The sequence below is a fragment of the Acipenser ruthenus genome, chromosome 31 (genome assembly GCF_902713425.1).
Source record: "Acipenser ruthenus chromosome 31, fAciRut3.2 maternal haplotype, whole genome shotgun sequence".
Lineage (NCBI taxonomy): Eukaryota > Metazoa > Chordata > Actinopteri > Acipenseriformes > Acipenseridae > Acipenser > Acipenser ruthenus.
In genome coordinates, this window is record NC_081219.1 from 7,545,357 (window position 1) to 7,561,086 (window position 15,730).

Sequence of the window (15,730 nt, forward strand, 5' to 3'; positions counted from 1 at the left end):
ATGTGCCAATGATGATTTTGAGTGGCAAGTTGTGAGTGTTTAGTCCAAAGCAGTTAACAGTAAGGTTAAATAAAACAATTGTGCGATTATATTTATTAAAGCTAAACAATGTTTATAGAAAAGGTTGAGTACAGTCAATCACTCCTACCGTGCCACAGTCCACTCCACACAGACACTCGCAAGCTCACTCCATGAGCAGAATTCTACTCACCGGGTAATTCAGTGCAGCTGTGCTGGAGACGTGCACGTGCAGTTTCAGAGGGTGAGGGGACTGCAGCAATGGGGAAATTATACTTCATTAAAATGTTATGCAGCAATACTGTATTTTATTTTAGATAAGCAAAGAAAACCAGAAAGAGGTATTAGGACGTGAGACAAGGAGAGTGAAATAAAAGAGAAAAATTCAACTACTCAATAAGAAATGAAGGGCCATGTTTTCAAAGTGTTTTCAAAATGTCCTGTCTCTTGAATTTTGCCAACTGAGAAGTAAACATATCCCACTATATCCTATTTACAGGGGATATACAATTATAAATGATGTCAGCTCTACAGTATCACAATAATGAACTTCACTAGTTTTATCTTACTTGTTTTATTATATTGAAAACCCCTTTGCCTAACCACAAAGATCTGGGTATATCTATATTGCCTTCATAAGACTGTCTGTACAATTTAAAAACAGGCCTCCTTCATGTGAAAGAGAAAGAAGAAAAATGAAGGAAGCAGCTCTACAGTGTGTGTAATTTAGACTCTGGTATGTGTTTTTCTGTATTCTGAGAAGTCTCCTCCCCCTTCACCCTCCTCCATACTGAGACATCCTCTTTTTGATGACATCACAGCCAAGGCAGGGCCTGCCTCTATGGTTTATTTGCTCAATATACATCACTTCCTACAGTAGGAGGCTACCGTCACCACAGTATTGTACTGCTGTTAGTCAACTAAGGAGGGAAGCTGATAATCAACAGGGCTGCTGTATCCAGTTCATGGCTCTGTCTCATAATGGTGTAGACCAGGAACCTGCAAGCAAGAGGCTATACTCGAGGTAGGCTGGGAGAGGAAGGGGCTGCGAGGAGCAGGGTGCAGTTACCAGCAAGCTGCCTGTGTGTGTGTGCAGGAGGGGTGAAGAGAGAGTGTGGGAGCTGGCTTGTTTTTTACACTAGAGAAAGAACATGCCCTGGACCATCTTCTCTTAGAAAAATCACTGTCTGTGTGATACAAGAGGCACTTGCTAATATCAAACACCTTCCTTGAGCCTTGACTAGAACAATTGTAAACCTGGATTGCTGATAGGTTTGTTAATAAAGGTATCTGTAGACTCTAAATGTGATGTGTAGAAGTGTATAGGACATATTCCATACATGCTGTTAGAATTTGCCAATTCTTCAGCGTATTTCTATTTTAGAGTTTGGCATCCACACATATCTATGGCTGTATCCATGCTCACCAAACAGTTTTTCAGATGTGAGTTTGCATACTTTTCTGTTTTCCTCTTCTGTTTTTGCATACTCCACAACATTTTACTATAATACTGTTGCTTTTCCTGGGGATTTGCATTACAGTGGTAAAACGTCTATTCATTTCCTGAACCGTGATAACAACTTCCGATATATAGGCTCACAGTAATCTGTTTTGTATTTATTTAATTGTATCTGTGAATGCACAAGCCTTTCAATCCTGAAGGCCTTGTTTAGAATATGACAGTATGAACTTAGTTTGTTGGACAATAGTGTAATTCATAAAACAAACCCCACACAATGTGACATTGTTAGCAGGCTCTTTCAAAAGAGAGTCCAATGAAAGGAGGGGCCTCAAGACTACATGGTCCATCACAGGCTTTCACAAGGCAATGTGGTGAAGCTCACATCGCTTCTGCTTGTGCTGTCCCTGCTCTGTGGATAAACAGAGTGGACGGCAGGCTCAACTGCTACCGATCCAGGGTCTTTTCAAGTGCTATGTGGATCTGAATCCATACTGAAGTGAAGAGTCTGACATGCATTATGGAACTGACTGCACTGTAATCACACTTTGGTGGGCTGTGTATTTTAAATATTACATTGTGTTACATGGTCTCAAGATAAAGTATGGCTGGCTGTGTATTGACCATTTTAGATGTCAGTTTCCATTTCATTTTCATTGAACTTGTCTTTCATTACATGTTCTGCACCCTAAAAATAAGACAAACGACTTCCTCTCTTTAAAATATGTTCAGTTTCATACTAGAATATGAATGATTGGTGTCAGTTTGATATATTTAGGTATATACACTGTTATAGAGGCACTATAACTTTAAATACCCCCCCCCCCCCCCCTTCAGCTGTGAGAGTCCCCGCTGAGGAAACGGTGTGAATGCTAATGAAGACACAAGTGCAAATTGACATTCAGAGGGGGTCCTCAGGCACCTCAGTTGTTTTTTTGGTTGTGTTTTTTGTTCAGCACATGTGGGGTGGTTTGTTACAGTAACTCTATTAATCCAAGCTGACTGGAGCAGGGGGTGTTTGTTATAACTCTATTAATCCAAGCTGACTGGAGCAGGGGGTGTTTGTTACAGTAACTCTATTAATCCAAGCTGACTGGAGCAGGGGGTGTTTGTTATAACTCTATTAATCCAAGCTGACTGGAGCAGGGGGTGTTTGTTATAACTCTATTAATCCAAGCTGACTGGAGCAGGGGGTGTTTGTTATAACTCTATTAATCCAAGCTGACTGGAGCAGGGGGTGTTTGTTATAACTCTATTAATCCAAGCTGACTGGAGCAGGGGGTGTTTGTTATAACTCTATTAATCCAAACTGACTGGAGCAGGGGGTGTTTGTTATAACTCTATTAATCCAAGCTGACTGGAGCAGGGGGTGTTTGTTATAACTCTATCAATCCAAGCTGACTGGAGCAGGGGGTGTTTGTTATAACTCTATTAATCCAAGCTGACTGGAGCAGGGGGTGTTTGTTATAACTCTATTAATCCAAGCTGACTGGAGCAGGGGGTGTTTGTTACAGTAACTCTATTAATCCACGCTGACTGGGAGCAGGGGGTGTTTGTTATAACTCTATTAATCCAAGCTGACTGGAGCAGGGGGTGTTTGTTATAACTCTATTAATCCAAGCTGACTGGAGCAGGGGGTGTTTGTTATAACTCTGTCAATCCAAGCTGACTGGAGCAGGGGGTGTTTGTTACAGTAACTCTATTAATCCAAGCTGACTGGGAGCAGGGGCCTTATCACTGTATGTACGGTTATGGCCATTGCATTCCATTCCATCATTGTTGTTTGGGTGGATGTTTCGCTGTAGAAATACAGAGCACACAGGCTGAAGTTATTTGTTTCTAGGCCTGTGCTGTACCGTATTGTAAACATTGGCGTGGGTTTGACTCGTTATGAACAATTATAATTATCAAACTAATAAAAAAACAAAGGAAGACCTCTTAAAAACCTCATTAATTAAATGTCTCAGTTGTTGGGTAACATTATCGGGTGTGTTTTTCCTTTTGAAAAAACAAACAAATGTGCCAATGATGATTTTGAGTGGCAAGTTGTGAGTGTTTAGTCCAAAGCAGTTAACAGTAAGGTTAAATAAAACTATTGTGTGATTATATTTATTAAAGCTAAACAATGTTTATAGAAAAGGTTGAGTACAGTCAATCACTCCTACCGTGCCACAGTCCACTCCACACAGACACTCACAAGCACACTCCATGAGCAGAATTCTACTCACCGGGTAATTCAGTGCAGCTGTGCTGGAGACGTGCACGTGCAGTTTCAGAGGGTGAGGGGACTGCAGCAATGGGGAAATTATACTTCATTAAAATGTTATGCAGCAATACTGTAGTTTATTTTAGATAAGCAAAGAAAACCAGAAAGAGGTATTAGGGCGTGAGACAAGGAGAGTGAAATAAAAGAGAAAAATTCAACTACTCAATAAGAAATGTAGGGCCATGTTTTCAAAGTGTTTTCAAAATGTCCTGTCTTTTGAATTTTGCCAACTGAGAAGTAAACATTTTGAGGGCCAATTATCATAGTATTATATTAGTTTTCCTAAGCTTGTACCATTGTTATACTATCCCTTTACCAGAGTTTATCATAGTTGGCCATGTTTTATTAATTTGCTTTCCCATGTTTTCGCTATGCTTTATTGAACTTTGCTATGGTTTTACTAGGAGAAACCTTTATAAGGCAACTCATATACAGTATAGTAGGGCCTTAAGTCAAGAAGACAAACATTTCTGCTAATGCCTTTGTCTGTTTTACTGTGTAACAAGAAGTGTTCCTTTAGTAGAGAAAAACAAAGACGGAGTGCAAAGAAAAGAGAGAAAGAGAGAGAGAGAGAGAGAGAGAGAGAGAGAAAGAGAGAGAGAGAGAGAGAGAGAGAGAGAGAGAGAGAGAAATACTTTTGGTTAGATCAGGAGCCTCAGTTTGTTGCCATGGCAGCCAGACTTGCATCCCTCTAATTTACTAAAGATTACCGCTATTTAATTACAGCCTTCTGTCTGAGTGCAATCTTTGCCAAAGCAACCACAATTCTAGTCCGCACCCGGGCACACATGAACCGTATGCACTACGCGACTGACTTTTCTTACAATATTGAAGAAAAATTTAATGGCTATGTACTCGAATATAATTGACATATATGGCCAAAAGTTTTGCTTCCCCTAGTAGTATATTAGGATGCAAACATAATTGTATTAACACAAATTTGATATTTTATTTAACATCATGCAATCAAAGAAACTACAAAATGATATCACAAAAGTCTACCAGAAACTACAATAGTAGTACAGTATTTCATGTTATGTTTCGAAATGTCACATTTTTCAATTTTTGGAAAACTACAAAGCGATATGTAATTCAATATGTTAACATAACATAGGGTGTTAATTAATTCCATAGGGTGTGATGCAAAACTTTTGGCCATAGCTGTAATGCCCCCCATATAATCTACTAAATAAAAACATTATTTCAAAGTTGTTTTTCTGTTGTCTATATGCAGGTGTATGAAATGAGCGATCCGTTTAGCAAAGAAACACACAATATGTTGCTGACAGCAAGTAACCTACTACTAAAGTGTTAGAAAATATATCCTTTTACAGACAGTTATTTAGTAAAAATAGTAGTGAACTACAGAAATAATAATAAAAAAGGTAGTATCAAATTGGCTACAGGAAGGATGCTCATCAGGGGCGGTGTATAAAATACTGACCTGCCTGTCCTTGTATGAAATATGGGAGGGATCAAACACTTCAGGGTGCTTGGACACCTCAGTAGACAACAGTTTCATTCATGATTCTTCCTGCCAAGCACATGTTGTCACCACTTGGCTGTGATTGGTTAATCCACCAACAGTACTACGCGGCAGTCAGAAAAAAACACTGTGGATTTGATTTTCAGTGGCACCGCGGGACTAGCGGTATCGTCCTGCACTGATCTGTCCAACACCATATTAAGGCAATGGCAGCGATACAGGCAGCAAAATACCTCTCGTGCTGGCAACGCCTGTCTGTCGCAGGCTTAGGAGTAAGGGTGGAGGAATGGATATCTTTATTTTGTCTACCCCTTTGAGGGAGAGCAAAACAGTTTTTGTCAGCCTTTCCCTTCCTCTCTGTCTGTAGCGTGTTTTGTGCTTTTGCTTGAAGGTATGTGGTTTGTTGCTCTAGATCAACGTTTCCCAAAATGGGGGTCGCGACCCAAATATGGGTCCCTGCAAGGTTTCTGACGGGTCGCCAAACAATCTAAAAAATATGACGTTCAGTGCACACTGTTAAGATTTATTTTCACTATACAACTTCTTATGCTTAAATTCAAAATAAATACAATGTGCATACAAATCATTAGCAGTAATTATGTAAACAGTGTATTGTTTTATCACCAGTCTCCTGCTTTAAATATGAACCAAAACAATTTAGTATAAGGTGACATTTTATGTGCGGTTACTTGGGATTTTGAAAACAGTTGTTAAAATGGATGCAAAATGAAAAAAATGTCTATCCTGCTTGTTATCCTACAGTTATCCTTATCCTACTTGGCTCACGAAAGCCATAAGCCTTCGGCATCTTGAGACATGGCATCCTGATTGCGTTGGGAAACTAGTTTTTCCTGAAGAAAGCTGATCAATTAGCTAAACAGCAAGACGTTCTTAAAAAAAATCAGTCACTGTCTCAGAGAAGGAGATAAATGTATCCTACCTGGTTACAATGCATATTGCAAAAAAATGCACAACTGACTGTTGTCGGTATGTTTGCAATGCTTGATGTTGAATTGAAAATTAAAACTGGTATTCATTATGTTGTAACACAATTTTAAATTGATATTGTAACGTGGAGGTAAAGGAAGCAATCCAGGCAAGTATTCTGGTCTCAAATGCACAGTTTATTTTACAAGAATGAGCAATAAAATAAATGCAACAGCGGCGGCTGGTCAGCCGAGGAAAGTGGGGCACGGCCGCACCAATAATTCCCAAAGGCTAAAAAAACATTTTACATATTTGTATTATTTAATTGAGAAATATAAACATACTTAAGTATATTAAATACATTTAAGTCCACAGAAGAGCTACTGACATTATTTAAAAGTCTCAACTCGCTTTCTCCAGTAGCGAAAGCACAACCCTGAAAGCTGGAACAATGTAGTGCTGCCGCACTGCTACGTGACACACAAACATTGAGTGCCTCACAAAGCTGCTTGTCACCATGGCAACTCACCACTACTGGGGAGTCACTGAAGGCATTGCTATGGTAACCACAATAAGCTTGATGAGGCACCTACTGGATTTGGAGCAGTTCGAATTTGTGCGATTTTAGTGTGTTCAATAATTGTTTTAGTTGAATCTGATATTATATGAGACCTGAAGAAAATAGGTTTTACATTAAGATCCCAAGAAGGGAGACGTTCAATTGTTAAGGACGGCAGAATAACACTAGCACTGGAGAGTATGAAGAAAGACGGTAAACGAACGCGGCAAGGAGTCCATATTTGGAAGGCAGCGCTGTGAACCAACTATTGTTGGCAATGTTTCCTTCTTTCAACTAAATAAGACAAGGTTACACCTCTTTTAATGGACTAAAACTGTCAATTTCATGCCACGACATGACAAGCTGCCTTTTTCGTTTTGAATTAATGATTTTGTGACATTGTATTTGTGTCTTTATAGTGAATGTGCCACGCTGGTGTCACACAATGACCTGTAGAACTAAATACTACGTGGTTTTAAGGTTCTGTGATTTGCCAATTGGGGGGTATATTTTACACAGCGACTGCAGTCTGTTATTTGAATGCATTAAAACGCTCTCAGCGGAGGCATATATGCAATCAGCTGAACAAAGTGCATTTACTTTTAGTGCGTTAGCCAGTGAATGGGGGCTGGTAATAAATATTTTGTGATTTGTGCCCCACCTGTCAAAAAAGTCACAAGCCGCCACTGATTAATGAAATAAACAATAACGAACACAGGATAAATAAAAGGGTTTAATAAACAGTCAGGTAACACACACAAAGCTAACAGTCTCTGTGTGTCTGACTCGGTAATTAAAAAAAACAGCAGGTTCTCCCCCACAGCTCCAAAACTCACACTTCACCCAGTCCCATCCTGTTCCATTTAGCTCCGTCGTGCGCGATCCCCCAATCACAGGCACGCATTCCTGTCCCACCACCTCATTATCTCAATGCACCCACACAGTCCATTAATCCCCACGGGGGCTCTCCTGCAAATTCATGTTTGCGATCGGCTTCAGTCCCGTTGTCCGCGCGAAGGGGACCCTAAGCTCCAAATCCTGAGCTGGCTGTCGTGTGAGAGAATGTTTCTAGAAGTGGCACCCTCCCCCCACCCTCCTACCCCAGGTTCATCTGCCTCGTCGTTACAATATATTAGTTTAATACCTACCTAATTTAGGAATTTAGAATGTTCCCTCACTGCAGCAATTCGCCACATCAGCTCAGGAGAACTGAAGGTCAGTGGGCATCCTCTGATCCCACAACTAAGCTAAATGCCTCTTTACAAACAGGAGCTACTGGCCTCTGAAGGACAAAGGTCAGCCCTGCAGGTCTGCTGTAGCGCATTAAGGAGAAACAGTCCCTGATGTTTTTGTCTCCATAACCCGCGGAGGCCTTAGAGCCAATGCCATGTGCAGCAGGGATGCAAACTTGTGCTCTGAATGTATGACTCACCCTGCACATCACACATATGTGTATTTACCGGGTGAGTTGCTCCGGGACCCCTGTGCTCCCCTGACTGTATGACTCACCCTGCACATCACACATACGTGTTTATACCAAATTAGTCACTACAAGGACTTTGTGTCAGAAACACAGTTGTTGTTAGAGCTAGCAGCTAAAATATGTGCTGAAATCGTAACTTAGTTCAAGGTTTAGTGAAGTAAAAATATACAATGTAATACTTGAATATTCAAGTAATTAACACACATTCATGTCCTTTTTCATACACACAAGCACAGACTAATTACAGGCCCGAGTCTCTGAAGAGACTAATTAGCAGCAGTTGAAAGAATAAATCTACCTCAAGTATTCCTTTTAACCATGTAAAGGGAAGCATAACTATACATCTACAGCAGTTTGTACTCCATAAAAAGCTTTATGGTAAATGTAAGTTTTATAATTGAATGCAACATATTTAGAGTGTTGTATCATGTTTCTTTGTTTTAATGCATATTCTGGTTGTCAAAATAATGGTGTGACCAGCCTTGAAACAGAATGACTGGGGGTGAGACGTTCACTCATCCCACTCAGACCCTTTACTTACTGCTGTAAATATCTTGGTATACCTGAACAGCTACTACTATACTACTACAACAACAACAACTACTATACTGGGTATCAACTTCAAAACTGTTTCTTCTTTTCATCTCTGGACCAACACGGACAGAAAAACACACTGCATGCCAACAGATGTTGTTGTTTGAAAGCGTGTCTGGAAGCTTTGCATACCCTCCTTAGACCGAGCCCTTTGTACACTGCCAGGGACATTTGTTTTATATTTCCAACTAAACTAATCAACCATAACCACTGACTGTAGGAGAAAATCTGAACAGATTCCCACCACTGCAAATACTAAATTAGACCAGCAGTAGCATGACAAAGTAAATCACTGTGACCTGTATCCACACCTGTTCATGGGCACTACGTTCCGATAACAGAACACAGCCTACTTGAAAATGCATTCTTTAAAATAATGGTGTTCTTATTTGTTCTTTTGTAAGGTGTGTGTTGTATGATTCTTGCTGTGTGTTCATTTAGTGCACATCTGGACTTGTTGCATATTACCAGGTGATTCCCAATTACCCTTATAAAAACATATAATGTTGCAGTTCTTCCCATATTTAACATGGTTATACTATACTTACTTTACCATGCTTTTTCATGTTTTTAAATTTGTTTTACCATACCTCTCTGTGCTTTACAATGCTTACCTATGCTTTGCCGTACTTTCACTGTGCTTTATTACATTTTGCTGTGCTTTTACTATGGTCAACCTTTATAAGGTTAGCCCCTGTCTATGGCAATTTGCTTGAGTCATACATTTATCATTGTGCATTCTGTATAAAGGAAGATATCTTTAGTTTAATGTTCTGTTTTGTCACTGTTCACTATGGGACAGTTTTAAAATGTGGGCATCCTAAAATAGTCAGAGGTGAGTTTTAAACTACAGCCCTGCATGAGCAAACACTCATTATACCTTTATGTTTCTTTCAAGACTATTTTCTGGGTCCCAACTATTTAAAAAAGGTTTACTGTAACTCCTGCAAACCGAAACATGTCTCACGTAAAATCAGACCACAGAGGACAGCTTTGCTGTAGTTCAGATACAAAGAATATGTGTAACGTATTGGACTTCATGCTGGGCAGATTCGATTTTCAGATTTTACCTCCTTAATGAATTATTTTATCTTTATGTTTTCAAGTTAGGGTTAGCTTTAGGCTTTGGAGAAAAGAAACTAATATATACAGAGATAACATCGGTTTTAACAAGTTTCCTTTTATGAGGCCCTTAAACATATTGAAATGTGTTTTATAACTTAATGGAGAGGCACTTGGACATATTGGAAGGTGCTTTTAGAACTGTATTGCATCATATAACCCCCCCTCACAGGCTGCTGCAGAATGGCACACAGGGACTAATTTAAACTGTGAGAGGAAGCTGACCAAATATACATACTAATTTCACCTACAGTGTGCTTCTGCCTGTTCTGTGGTTCTGGGAAGACGCTCCAGTCTGTGTGTTCAAATTGAAGTTAATATGTTGTGTGTAGGAAGTCTGTTATAAGATGTGAGCAAAGCTGAATAAGAAACACCTTGCACTCAAATGTATTCACTTCTATAAACCAGAACACTGATATTGTAGCCAAGAACTGCTATTATACATAAAGGGCTACATTTACAAAATGTTTACTCCACTCTTTAATGAACCCCTTTGTTGGATACAGAAAAACACCTGTTAATAAGACAAAGCTACTGTAGAAGCAAACAGCTTAGTGCATATAATACAAAGTCTTCCAGACACCTTGTTTGTTTCTCCTTGGTAACATTAACATGAATATTTATTTGTTACAGAAATAGAGTTAATAAAATACGGTAGTAACACTTTGAAAATATGGCCCAAAGTGTTTTATGTATCCTTTTAACTTTAGAATTGTGCTGTGTGGCTAATTTCTCATACGTGATTTATATGTAATACACAGACTATTCAACACACCCAAGGTCAATACATAGTATAGTGTGGCTGACAGGTGCTAGTGGACGAAATCTTTGGACTTGAGTACCATGGTGTCTTCTAATTCAAAGTAACATTATTATTTATTTATTAATTCATTCATTTATTAGCACACGCCCTTATCCAGGGCGACTTACACTAGTTACAAACAGTTCACTTATATTAAAACTATTTACTTATATGAATAAAGTCCAGTATGAGCATGTAGTAAGTACGATGAATGGATGAGAATGATTTCAAATAAGAGCAATTACAAAAAAACTGATCTGTGAATAGGCTGGCTTTGCAGTGTAACGTCAGACCAGGAAATGAATGAATATCCACACCGGACTGGGGTAATGAATGCGCCGGTGCACAGATTTATTGTAAAAGATTTACACAAAAATAATTCACAAACACAAAACACTGACACTCAATAAGTACCGCGCTGGTCCTTCTAGCACGAGTAGCAATTATTATTAGTTTCGTTTTTTCTCTGTACCTCCTTCTCTCTCCCGTTCTCCACTCTTAACCCCCAACCCCGTTCAGCCAAAGCTGCTTGTTTTTATATTCTGGTCAAGGGATTAACTGGTTATCAATGATCTAGTTTATCCCCTGATCACATTCAGCACAGGGTTTCTCATATGTGTGGTCAACAGCCAGTTTGTCAATAACCACTCACTGTTGACCACGCATTCTCACAATTTTATCTGGATGGGGCATTTTAACCCCATCCAGGCTGTCAAACAATAAAACGGTGTGTTTTTAAATAATCACAAAACAATACAAATAATAATAATAATAATAATAATAATAATAATAATAATAATAATAATAATAATAATAATACAAAATAACACAAAACATGAAATATGCAGACGGGCGAGGAGTACTCCGTCACAGGATCTATAAGAGTAAAGTCAAATACAAGATACAGGAAGTAGTTATAATTAAGAGCAGTAGTAGAATACAGCAAGGTATGGAGCAGTTCAGTGCAAGTACAAGCTGATGCAAGTACTGGTACAATTGGGAGCCATATAGTCCAGTATAGTTGAGAGATGTGAGTTTTACAGATGCTGTCTGAACAGGTGTGTCTTGAGGAGGCGCCGGAATGTGGTCAGGGACTGAGCAGTCCTGACATCCGTGGGTAGGTCGTTCCATCACTGAGGGGCAAGGGTGAAGAAGGAGCAGGCTCTGGAAGCGGTGGAGCGGAGGGAGAGTACAGCTAATCTGCCGGTGGTGGAGGAGCTGAGGGGGTGAGAGGGGATGTAGGGAGAAATGATAGTCTGGAGATAGGAGGGAGCAGAAAGGTCAAGACAGCGATAGGCGAGTACAAGAGTTTTGAATTGGATACGAGCAGCAATAGGGAGCCAGTGCAGAGAGCGGAGCAGCGGTGTAGCATGGGAGAAACGAGGAAGGGAAAAGACAAGACGATCAGCAGAGTTGTGGATGAGCTGGAGCGGACAGATGGCAGAGGCAGGGGGGCCAGCCAGGAGGGAGTTGCAATAGTCAAGGTAAGACAGTACCAGGACCGTTGGGGTCAGAGGGGGGAAAGGAGAAGAAGATCTGGGCATCATCAGCATAGAGATGATACGAGAAGCCATGGGAGGAGATTAGGGGACCCAGGGGGGTGTAGAGAGAAAACAGGAGGGGTCCCAGGACTGAGCTTTGGGGGACACCTGTCGAAAGAGAGCAAGAGGCAGAGGGTGAGCCACGCCAGGACACCCGGTACGTGCGATCAGCGAGGTAGGAGGAGAACCAGGCAAGAGCAGTGCCTGAGAGTCCCAGGTCAGCGAGGAAGGACAGGAGAATAGAGTGGTCAAGCATATCAAAGGCAGCAGAGAAGTTGAGGAGAATTAGGACAGAGGAGAGGGAGGCATGGACGGACAGAGAGTAGAGAGTTAGTAATAATCTCCTGCCCTGCCCAGTAATGAATAATAATTTATGGGCATGCACAACAGTTACGTTATATTTTTAAGTAGTCACTATGAATTATGGGATCGATGTTTCCGCAAATGCTATATGTGAACGTAAAATGGAGCAGAACAACATTTCACAATTAAAAATAAATAAAAATGGAAAAAAAATTCTCAGGAAGTGCAGAAGTGCATAGAGCTTGAAGACAACTTCCCCGAGCTCACTGAAATTGATGAAGCAAGAAAATATAAAACAAAGATGAAAAACCGGAGTGAAAACTACATGACTTCACAAGTCCATATGCTTTTAGATAACATTATATTATACCAGCGTGTGTCATTGCTGAAGGAAAAGAAAAAGTTGGGCATTTCAATTAATTTGAGAAATGTTTTTTTGTAAGGCACCAATGCTGGTTAATTGGCAAAAAATTGATGTATTGTAATTTAATGAAAAATTACATGACAAATGCATCTGGGTTGTTTCTGTGTGCTTGTTTTATTTGTGCACATCTGATGACAAGTGATTTTTATGAAAATACATTTTCTATTATTATCTTGCATGGGTGGCTGATCTTTGTCTGGCTGAACATCTGGGTCCTCCAAAGCTGCTATTTGTCTTCTGTTCCTCTGCAAAATGTGTGGGACATTTCTAAATATTGCTATATCGCAATCTGTTCCTTGTGTTATGGTTACACAAAGACCTACGTGGAAAAATCTTGTGTACTAACCGTGAGTGTTTTGTTTGTTTTGTCCTGTCTAGTAACTGTTGCTAAGGGGCCAGTTTCTAACCCAGACTTCACATCACTACTGTGCACATTACCTGTATCTCACCACCTGCACTAAGAGCACTCACTGTGGACTTGTGACCGTGTTGTGTTTGTATGTGTATTATATACAGTGTCGTATTATTTCAGGACTGAACCCATTGTTTTGCACGGAGCGATACACTTTGCTGTGTAGAGCTCGTGCTTCTTATTTAAGTGTTGCCGGCACGCAACCCAGCCAAAGAAAGAGCTGTTTTACCGTGAACTGTCTTGAGTCTGTTTATCCTGAGCACCGCATCACCACTGCACCTGCGCACTGCAAACCACTTTGCCACACAGATACATAATTATAGGTAATTAAATATAATAATATGCTAATAATGTCCCTTACCAAGTAGAAAGCATTCCATGATTTCTCTACTCTCAAACATTCTCCAAGTTTCACTCTGTTGTAAAATGAAAGAATCATCACATGATCCGGGGAAATTAGCAAATACATTTGTGACATGGCAACGAGCCTCGCAGATGAACTGGACATTTAAGGAGTGGAATTTGTTCCTGGTTCTAAGAACAGCTTCAGACTCTGCAGCAGGTTTTATTGCTACATGTGTACAATCAATTAGTACAATTATCTGAGGCATTCCTGCTTCTTGACAAAAATCACATTTAATTTGCTGTTGCTCAGCCACTGATAGTGGGAATCTAATAAAAGCTGGCACTATCTGTATCAAGGCTTCAGTTACATCATTAATGATCAAAACCTGATCTGGAGTGCTGACTAGGATTGCACTGCCATGGTGAGGTCACTAATTGATTAAGCAGATGTGAAATGCTGCTGTGCTTGTGCGTTTCTTAAAATGGCAAATATTTCTAGGAGACATATCAGTGACACAGACCTGCCTCTTGCAGTATTCTTTTACAAATAAAGCACAGCACATTAGCTCTATTTTGGCTATTGAGCCACAGCTGCAGGACAGCCCCTGTACATGACAAAGCCCCGTAGCTTTTAGAAAAATAGCTTTCTTTTCTTTAAATTGGCTGTTTCCCCCTTAATCCCACTGGCTTCATGGCTCATCTGAATTAAATTCCAGATTAGTCTGCCTGCGCTGGGTAATCCCCTCCCAGATGGCTGCCAGTCAGACTGCCCTGTGTGGAACTTACACAACATGCCTCATTAGAACTAGCTACAGCAACAGCGTACAGTGTACACCCTGAGACGCTAAAATATATTTATTGTATTGTTGCCACATAAAACGAACATTTTTGTCTATGACATATTTATCCTTCAGCAGTGACTGGTTGTAAATTATACCTCCAGTGTTAGTCAAGAAATTGTTATATAAAATTGATTTTTGGTATTTTCAAGCAGTCGTTATGCCTATTTCATTATTAAATAATCATGCTGATGTGATTTCCGAAATTATGTTAATATCTTAACGAGTGGTGATTCGTGCGACTATTTCTTTTGTTTGTATGGGAATTTAAAAGGAAATCCGTGTCAATTGTCATAATTTACCAGGAGTTAATTTGCAATTGGAAAAGGAGGTTTTTAATTAACGAAACAGTATATAACTCACCTTGAAACAGAAATTTAACAGACCGTGGCTGACGATACAGAGAGAGAGAGAATGTACAGGACCAGAGTCGATTTCTTACAGACAACCTAGATAACTACTTGTGGTTATGAATGAGATTTGTTCCCTTGTTTTAACCATTTGTAACCTTAAGGAACGTTTGTTGTATTGCTAAAATGATATACCGTTATTTGCACCCAGTGTAATGTTACTACCAAGAAATTATCAATGCAACTGTAGCCTATTTGAATTCTGCATACGTACATTATATGACAGCAGACCTCTACTGTAGATTTTATTTGAATTATACAACTGAAATCTTGATATAGGAAACGGCATGTTAGATATTACAATAAAGTTTCCTCAGGTGATTGTGGATTTGAAATGTGTCCTTGGCATTTAACACCTGTGTCATATCCACACAAGAACGAAGAACAGGCGTACAAGGGCACACAGATCCACGAGGAATGTGATCGAGATCATTGACATGGAATTTGACTTTATGTACAGTGTACACTTTCACCTTCACACGTTTGTATGCATATAAAATGTTCTTATAATACTGTAAGTGTTCGGTGGCTACTCCTAATCATGTTGAGTTTATTTATCCAGAGGCCAGCAAAGCGTACCAGAGAAAATGCATGATAAGAAGATTCACCGAACAATTCATTATAAACAAACTGCGTATTGCGTAGGGAGTTCTATTGTAATTCTAAAAGCTTAATAAATATATAATGAAGTGTTACATACATGCTATACGTGTATAATATAGCTAACAACTACAAACACA

At 39.7% G+C, this 15,730-nt stretch overlaps 1 protein-coding gene across 3 annotated transcripts in view; it reads left to right on the forward strand.

Annotated features, from left to right (window-relative positions):
• Window positions 1-900: 900 nt before the first annotated feature.
• The window catches only part of LOC117962782 (G-protein-signaling modulator 1-like), an 81,016-nt gene continuing 66,186 nt past the window's right edge, over window positions 901-15,730 (forward strand). For 2 of the 3 annotated variants that reach the window (XM_059005411.1, XM_059005412.1), the window contains exon 1: window positions 952-1,042. Coding sequence is in view for 1 of the 3 variants with exons in the window: in XM_059005413.1 (XP_058861396.1) it covers window positions 984-1,042 (59 nt within the window). In the remaining 2 variants the exon portion in view is untranslated. Of the gene's footprint in view, window positions 1,043-15,730 lie in introns of all 3 variants that reach the window. The other variant, XM_059005413.1, reaches the window with a different exon arrangement.